Genomic DNA, 9,101 nt, shown 5'->3' on the forward strand with positions numbered 1-9,101 from the left:
AAACATGATCCACTCACACTGAAGTTTGTAATAAGTGAGCAGACACGTGTTACAGTCTATATTTGACTTCATCATCATTCAGTTTACTAGTACTGCACTCTGCCTGTGTTACATCACTTTATTATTGCAATATGATGTTACGTTCACTCTGTTAGCATGAACAGTCTATGTTTAACTGAAAATATCACAAGGCGCAAACTGAGAAAGACCAGCTGGCTTTAATACCTGTTCATATCAGTTCAGTGCTGCTATCCTGCCATTTATGATTTGACCATATATTATTGATATGTTATCTTAGTTTGTAATGATGCACTTTTATTACGAGGACTGTCTTTCATGGACTTACTAAGGCAGTTTTAACATTAATCCCACATCACTCTGTCCTCCTCCTCTTTGACCCTTGTTCCTTCATTCTTTGTAAAGCTTCTTCATGTTTCTCCTTTCAGTCAGATTTTGTAAATTAAGAGCACAAAATAACTTTGATTAACTTTTGTTTCTTTCTCCTGTTTTAGAAGAGGAAAAGCAAGCACAGAAAAAAGCAGGTAAAGTGGGCTGTATACGCTTGTTTTTACACACATTCATTAGCCTGACAAAAGTGGTCCCTTTGGACTGATTTCACATTTACAGTTCTTCTTTTCACTGAGTTCTGTCATCAGTTAGCTAACATATACTCATGCAACTCTATTAGCACCAACCAACCTACCGGTCATAATGTTTTGTACAACACAAAGATCATGATTGTTACCACGGTGGACATTATCTATAGGCACCAACATGTTTGTGTATCATTCTTTAAACTAGTTTTGTCTGAATGATTGTGTGTATTTTATCTGTAAACTATAACATTAGTCAGTTGTGGTGTAAATAACAGCTGTGGGAACATTTCTCACATGGACACATGAAGGATGCTTGTTTCTGAGGGACTCCATGTTCCTCTTGTTCCTTCATTCTTTGTAAAGCTTCTTCATGTTTCTCCTTTCAGTCAGATTTTGTAAATTAAGAGCACAAAATAACTTTGATTAACTTTTGTTTCTTTCTCCTGTTTTAGAAGAGGAAAAGCAAGCACAGAAAAAAGCAGGTAAAGTGGGCTGTATACGCTTGTTTTTACACACATTCATTAGCCTGACAAAAGTGGTCCCTTTGGACTGATTTCACATTTACAGTTCTTCTTTTCACTGAGTTCTGTCATCAGTTAGCTAACATATACTCATGCAACTCTATTAGCACCAACCAACCTACCGGTCATAATGTTTTGTACAACACAAAGATCATGATTGTTACCACGGTGGACATTATCTATAGGCACCAACATGTTTGTGTATCATTCTTTAAACTAGTTTTGTCTGAATGATTGTGTGTATTTTATCTGTAAACTATAACATTAGTCAGTTGTGGTGTAAATAACAGCTGTGGGAACATTTCTCACATGGACACATGAAGGATGCTTGTTTCTGAGGGACTCCATGTTCCTCTTGTTCCTTCATTCTTTGTAAAGCTTCTTCATGTTTCTCCTTTCAGTCCGATTTTGTAAATTAAGAGAACAAAATAACTTTGATTAACTTTTGTTTCTTTCTCCTGTTTTAGGAAAGGAAAAGCAAGCACAGAAAAAAGCAGGTAAAGTGGGCTGTATATGCTTGTTTTTACACACATTCATTAGCCTGACAAAAGTGGTCCCTTTGGACTGATTTCACATTTACAGTTCTTCTTTTCACTGAGTTCTGTCACTAGTTAGCTAACATATACTCATGCAACTCTATTAGCACCAACCGACCTAACGGTCATAACTTTTTGTACAACACAAAGATCATGATTGTTACCACGGTGGACATTATCTATAGGCACCAACATGTTTGTGTATCATTCTTTAAACTAGTTTTGTCTGAATGATTGTGTGTATTTTATCTGTAAACTATAACATTAGTCAGTTGTGGTGTAAATAACAGCTGTGGGAACATTTCTCACATGGACACATGAAGGATGCTTGTTTCTGAGGGACTCCATGTTCCTCTTGTTCCTTCATTCTTTGTAAAGCTTCTTCATGTTTCTCCTTTCAGTCCGATTTTGTAAATTAAGAGCACAAAATTACTTTGATTAACTTTTGTTTCTTTCTCCTGTTTTAGAAGAGGAAAAGAAAGCACAGGAAAAAGCAGGTAAAGTGGGCTGTATATGCTTGTTTTTACACACATTCATTAGCCTGACAAAAGTGGTCCCTTTGGACTGATTTCACATTTACAGTTCTTCTTTTCACTGAGTTCTGTCATCAGTTAGCTAACATATACTCATGCAACTCTATTAGCACCAACCAACCTACCGGTCATAATGTTTTGTACAACACAAAGATCATGATTGTTACCACGGTGGACATTATCTATAGGCACCAACATGTTTGTGTATCATTCTTTAAACTAGTTTTGTCTGAATGATTGTGTGTATTTTATCTGTAAACTATAACATTAGTCAGTTGTGGTGTAAATAACAGCTGTGGGAACATTTCTCACATGGACACATGAAGGATGCTTGTTTCTGAGGGACTCCATGTTCCTCTTGTTCCTTCATTCTTTGTAAAGCTTCTTCATGTTTCTCCTTTCAGTCCGATTTTGTAAATTAAGAGAACAAAATAACTTTGATTAACTTTTGTTTCTTTCTCCTGTTTTAGGAAAGGAAAAGCAAGCACAGAAAAAAGCAGGTAAAGTGGGCTGTATACGCTTGTTTTTACACACATTCATTAGCCTGACAAAAGTGGTCCCTTTGGACTGATTTCACATTTACAGTTCTTCTTTTCACTGAGTTCTGTCACTAGTTAGCTAACATATACTCATGCAACTCTATTAGCACCAACCGACCTAACGGTCATAACTTTTTGTACAACACAAAGATCATGATTGTTACCACGGTGGACATTATCTATAGGCACCAACATGTTTGTGTATCATTCTTTAAACTAGTTTTGTCTGAATGATTGTGTGTATTTTATCTGTAAACTATAACATTAGTCAGTTGTGGTGTAAATAACAGCTGTGGGAACATTTCTCACATGGACACATGAAGGATGCTTGTTTCTGAGGGACTCCATGTTCCTCTTGTTCCTTCATTCTTTGTGAAGCTTCTTCATGTTTCTCCTTTCAGTCCGATTTTGTAAATTAAGAGAACAAAATAACTTTGATTAACTTTTGTTTCTTTCTCCTGTTTTAGGAAAGGAAAAGCAAGCACAGAAAAAAGCAGGTAAAGTGGGCTGTATACGCTTGTTTTTACACACATTCATTAGCCTGACAAAAGTGGTCCCTTTGGACTGATTTCACATTTACAGTTCTTGTTTTCACTGAGTTCTGTCATCAGTTAGCTAACATATACTCATGCAACTCTATTAGCACCAACCAACCTACCGGTCATAATGTTTTGTACAACACAAAGATCATGATTGTTACCACGGTGGACATTATCTATAGGCACCAACATGTTTGTGTATCATTCTTTAAACTAGTTTTGTCTGAATGATTGTGTGTATTTTATCTGTAAACTATAACATTAGTCAGTTGTGGTGTAAATAACAGCTGTGGGAACATTTCTCACATGGACACATGAAGGATGCTTGTTTCTGAGGGACTCCATGTTCCTCTTGTTCCTTCATTCTTTGTGAAGCTTCTTCATGTTTCTCCTTTCAGTCCGATTTTGTAAATTAAGAGCACAAAATTACTTTGATTAACTTTTGTTTCTTTCTCCTGTTTTAGAAGAGGAAAAGAAAGCACAGGAAAAAGCAGGTAAAGTGGGCTGTATATGCTTGTTTTTACACACATTCATTAGCCTGACAAAAGTGGTCCCTTTGGACTGATTTCACATTTACAGTTCTTCTTTTCACTGAGTTCTGTCATCAGTTAGCTAACATATACTCATGCAACTCTATTAGCACCAACCAACCTACCGGTCATAATGTTTTGTACAACACAAAGATCATGATTGTTACCACGGTGGACATTATCTATAGGCACCAACATGTTTGTGTATCATTCTTTAAACTAGTTTTGTCTGAATGATTGTGTGTATTTTATCTGTAAACTATAACATTAGTCAGTTGTGGTGTAAATAACAGCTGTGGGAACATTTCTCACATGGACACATGAAGGATGCTTGTTTCTGAGGGACTCCATGTTCCTCTTGTTCCTTCATTCTTTGTAAAGCTTCTTCATGTTTCTCCTTTCAGTCAGATTTTGTAAAGTAAGAGCACAAAATTACACAAAATAACTTTGATTAACTTATTTTTCTTTCTTCCAGATTTAAAAATCGTACTCGAATGTTTGAAACGCAAAAAAGGTAAAGTGAGCCATATATACTTGTTTTTACACACATTCATTTCCCATATGGAAAAGATATATATAAATCTTATAAAGTTTGTTCAGTCTTGTGTGAAACTTGTATGAAAAGCATACAAGAGTGAAAACAGATATAAGATCTTTGAAAGATTATATAATGAAACTTGTATGTTTTGGGTACTTACTAAAACAATATATGAAAGTAATGAGAAAGTGGCCACTTTCATGAGTAATCACATATAAGTTTTTACTATTTCTTTTCCATATGGGTTAGCCTGACAAAAGTGATCCCCTTGGACTGATTTTGTATTTACAGTACTTGTTTTCACTGAGTTCTGTTGCTATTTAGCTAACACATATTAATGAAAGTCTATTACACCCAACCATCTGGTGATGTCATGTTTTGTACAACACAAAGATCATGAGAGTTACCACGGGAGACATTATCTATAGAGACCAACATGTTTGTGTATCATTCTTAAAAGTAGTTTTATCTCACTGATCGTGTGTATTTTATCTGTAAACTATAACATTAGTCAGGTGTGGTGTAAATAACTGCTGTGGGAACATTTCTCACATGGACACATGAAGGACACTTGTTTCTGAGGGACACCATGCTTAGTAAAGCAGATCAATGGTCAGGTACACCTCCACACATGCACCACCACAACCAAAAGAAAGAAAGGACCACCTTCACTTCCATAACCACACTATGTTAGCAGATGAGCTCTGTGCTGTCCCTAAAAACACAGAGAGACTTTAAAAGCAGCTGATCTGATCAAAGCCTCTGCACCACCAGTCCTGTTACAGTTACTGTGTCAGCAAGGAAACAACGTTTTCTCTCCTTGATGAGTAAAATGTCATCTCATCATTAGTCTCTCTTCAGTTTTTTGCTTGATTGTTTTAAACAGAAAGGTTTCCCAAATTAACAGTATGCTGATTTTCTAACACTGGAATATTTCTAACATTTTGAGTTATTTTCCAGTGTATTGTATCTCAAATTATAGCGTCATAATGATTACAGGGCATCAGATTACTCGTTCTTATCACTTAATAATGCAGAGTTCATCATATAGAAATAAAAAACTGAAGTTGTGCCTATTTGAACACGTTGCCTGTTTGCAGCACTAAAGGACTCAGTGAGAGACGTCTGTCTCGCCCCAGCAGCACCTGTCCCTGTCCTTCTCTTCAGTTCGCCTCAACATACGCTCGTCATATTCTGTGATATGATTTACTCTGAGCTGTTTGATGTTGCCACAGCCATACATGCCAACCCTCCCGATTTTTCCAGGAGAATCCCGAATTTCAGTGCCCCTCCCGAAAATCTCCCGGAGCCACCATTCTCCTGAATTTCTCCCGATTTTCCACCCGGACAACAGAATTGAAAAACCATATCGCAGAATTCATAGCGCGGCCCAGCCAATTCCAGTTTCCAACAATGACGGCAGCTACTTAGTTTTAATATCACTCTTATTTCTCTTTCTGGTGAGAATGTAGCTGTGTAAACTTCAAATACATGAGCCGACCGACACATCGTCTTCAAACCCCCGCGGGCTTTCGCTACTCAGGTTAAACATGATATATAAGTCACTCTGATAACTTAAAATGTTCTTGTTTGGCTTTTTCAGTGTTTGATTTGTTCGTGAGTAAATCGGTTTGGCTGATATTAAAGTTTTAGATTAAATTAAATTTAACTTCATTAATCCCTCGGGTGGGTTCCTGCGGGTTTTCACACAGCTGAATAAACGTCAAAGAGAAAACTAATTAAACAAAGTGTGAGACGGTCGAGAGTTTGCGTCATATTTTAGATAAGGAGCAGACAGCAGAGTTTCACTCCACCGAGGGAGCTCGTGACGTGCTACCCAGCTTTCTTTCTTTCTTTCTTTCCTCAGGTGGAAGCAGCCTCTGGACACCCCCGCTGTTTCCGTGCCGGCCGATAATAACGGTGACATTTAACGTATTTTATCTGATAAATAAACCCCGTAAAACGTATTTTACCCCCCCCCCCCACCACCACCAACGGCCCTTTTGAATGTCTCCCTAGTATGGCCACAACACCTCACTCTTGGAGCACAATTACTCTCCGCCGTTGTCGTAAGGGCGCACGCCAAGGGCCTGCGAGACATTTATACAGCCGTATTGCTGTGGGAACATTTCTCACATGAACACATGAAGGACACTTGTTTCTGAGGGACACCATGCTTAGTAAAGCAGATCAATGGTCAGGTACACCTCCACACATGCACCACCACAACCAAAAGAAAGAAAGGACCACCTTCATGTCCATAACCACACTATGTTAGCAGATGAGCCCTAAAAACACAGAAAGCCTTTAAAAGCAGCCTCTGCACCACCAGTCCTGTTACAGTTACTGTTGTCAGCAAGGACACAACGTTTTCTTTTCTTAATGAGTAAAATTTCCTTTGATCATAATTCTGTCTTCTGCTTTCTGTGGGATTTTCTCTTTTAAACAGGACACAACATCCGTAAAACGGCAGAATCTGGAAGAGGAATGTAACACAGTCACTAAGCTCAAAAGACTGAATGTAGGAACAGGTAATGACAACAATAATTCAGTGTCTAATGAAATACTATGAAATACCATGACAGTGAAGATGAACTTTTGGTGGAATAATACAGCAAATTCATCACTGAGGAAGAAAAAAACCAACTTTGATGTTTGGGTAGAAAACAAAAAAGATCAAACTGACACATAAATTGTGTGAAAAAAAAATCCTCAGTGAATTAATCAACTCGACCGGTGACGCCATGTTTTGTATAACACACAGATCATGGTAGTTACCACGGGGGAAGTTATCTATAGAGACCAACATGTTTGTGTATGATTCTTTAAACTAGCTTTATCTTTATGATTGTCTGTAACATTAGTCAGGTGTGGTGTCAATAACTGCTGTGGGAACGTTTCTCACATGAACACATGAAGGACACTTGTTTCTGAGGGACACCATGCTTAGTAAAGCAGATCAATGGTCAGGTACACCTCCACACATGCACCACCAAAAGAAAGAAAGGACCACCTTCATGTCCATAACCACACAATGTTAGCAGATGAGCCCTAAAAACACAGAAAGCCTTTAAAAGCAGCCTCTGCACCACCAGTCCTGTTACAGTTACTGTTGTCAGCAAGGACACAACGTTTTCTTTTATTGATGAGTAAAATTTCCTTTGATTATTATTCTCTCTTCTGTTTCCTACTTTTTTTCTGTGTGATTATTTTTTCAAACAGAAGGACAACATGAGATCATCACCATAAGTGGAGATAACAAAACATATCATCGAGTCTGGAAGTGACAACACAGTTTGGAACAAAATGAAGAGGGTGGAACAATGTTAATCCTGCCATTTATGATTTGATCATATGTTACTGATATCTTTGTTTGTAATGATGCACTTTGATTACAAGGACTGTCCTTCACGGACTTACTAAGGCAGTTTTAACATTTATACAGGATTTCTCTGCTCAGTAGATTGATTCAGTGCTGTTATTATAAAATGTATACTTTTATTTTATGTCCCAGATTAACTGTCTCCCACATCACTCTGTCCTCCTCCTCTTTGACCCTTGTTCCTTCATTCTTTGTAAAGCTTCTTCATGTTTCTCCTTTCAGTCAGATTTTGTAAATTAAGAGCACAATTACACAAAATAACTTTGACTAAATTCTGTTTCTCTTCTTCGGTTTCAGAATTTTTGACCGTTGTTCCTTCATTCTTTGTAAATCTTCTTCGTATTTCTCCTTTCAGTCTCAAAATTACGCAAAGTAACTTTTATTAAACCCTGTTTCTCTCCTCCATCACTGAGGAAAACTGGGGTTCTGTGTTTTCTCTGAGTTTAACATGTCTACACAGCTAATGGTTTAAATGTGGCAGGGGCTGAAGATTTCTCTTGAGTCTATCATGTCGATTTGGAGTTCAAACAGACAGAAAGCAGGTTGTTGGAGCCATATTATGAGATGTGTGAACATAAACCTTTAGTTCATGAAATACTGATATGAAATATTGTGTAATCAATCCCAGACTGTGGTGTGAATAAGCTACACTGTAGTGAAGCAGAGTTTAGGTTCAGGAGGTCTGCACTAAGTGAGACTACAATGAACATCCAGTGAGTTTAACACAGTCTGTAACACTTCCTCTATTTAACAGAAGTTTATTCTTTTATTACACATGGAAATAAAAACATCCATAGTTGTACTTTACTGTACCTTAGCACACCTATCCCCCAGGTAAGGGTAAGATCTATAAATGAACAGCTAATGCAAACAAACATTACAGTTTGACAACCAAGAGACTTAAAAGTCAACCAATAAAAAGTACTAACACCAAATTTCTTTCTCTCGTTTCTCTCGTGTTCAGCAGAACTCTATTAGATTTCAAGAGTCCAATAGAAGTGGACTTTCATTCAGTTGTGCTCCAGGAAATGTTTTTATAAGCTGATCTTCCTGATCTTCCACCCTGAAAAGACTTTGGCTGAGCTGTTTGATTCATCAGGTTTAAGAAGATCCTCACTGTTAATAAAAACATCCCAAAAAACCCCCCAGTAATATTCCGGCAGATGGGCTGCCAAAATAATACTGTAAAATAACAGAAAATAACTGTCTCATAAAAATATTTTCAGTAATGAAAATACAGTTTGTTGCCTCTAGACAAACACGCACACACAAACACTGACGTGGATGCTGCTGCTATATACAGTTTTCCTCAGGACAAAGTTGGTCTCCTGTAGCTGCAGCTTATAAAAATCCATGTTATACAGTTTCTTCTGTGTAATAAATATAT

General features: G+C 37.4%; 1 protein-coding gene across 2 annotated transcripts in view; it reads left to right on the forward strand.

Moving 5' to 3' along the window:
- The window catches only part of LOC113018367 (uncharacterized), a 39,916-nt gene extending 31,016 nt beyond the window's left edge, over positions 1 to 8,900 (forward strand). Inside the window, exons 12-15 of one of the 2 annotated variants that reach the window (XM_026161431.1) lie at positions 513 to 2,150; positions 4,270 to 4,308; positions 6,782 to 6,863; positions 7,555 to 8,900. In XM_026161431.1, the coding sequence (XP_026017216.1) occupies positions 513 to 613 (101 nt within the window). In that variant the 3' untranslated portion in view covers positions 614 to 2,150; positions 4,270 to 4,308; positions 6,782 to 6,863; positions 7,555 to 8,900. Of the gene's footprint in view, positions 1 to 512; positions 2,151 to 4,269; positions 4,309 to 6,781; positions 7,331 to 7,554 lie in introns of those variants that run through there. The other variant, XM_026161433.1, reaches the window with a different exon arrangement.
- Positions 8,901 to 9,101: the final 201 nt, after the last annotated feature.

This window comes from Astatotilapia calliptera, unplaced genomic scaffold, assembly GCF_900246225.1.
Source record: "Astatotilapia calliptera unplaced genomic scaffold, fAstCal1.2 U_scaffold_7, whole genome shotgun sequence".
Classification (NCBI taxonomy): Eukaryota; Metazoa; Chordata; class Actinopteri; order Cichliformes; family Cichlidae; genus Astatotilapia; species Astatotilapia calliptera.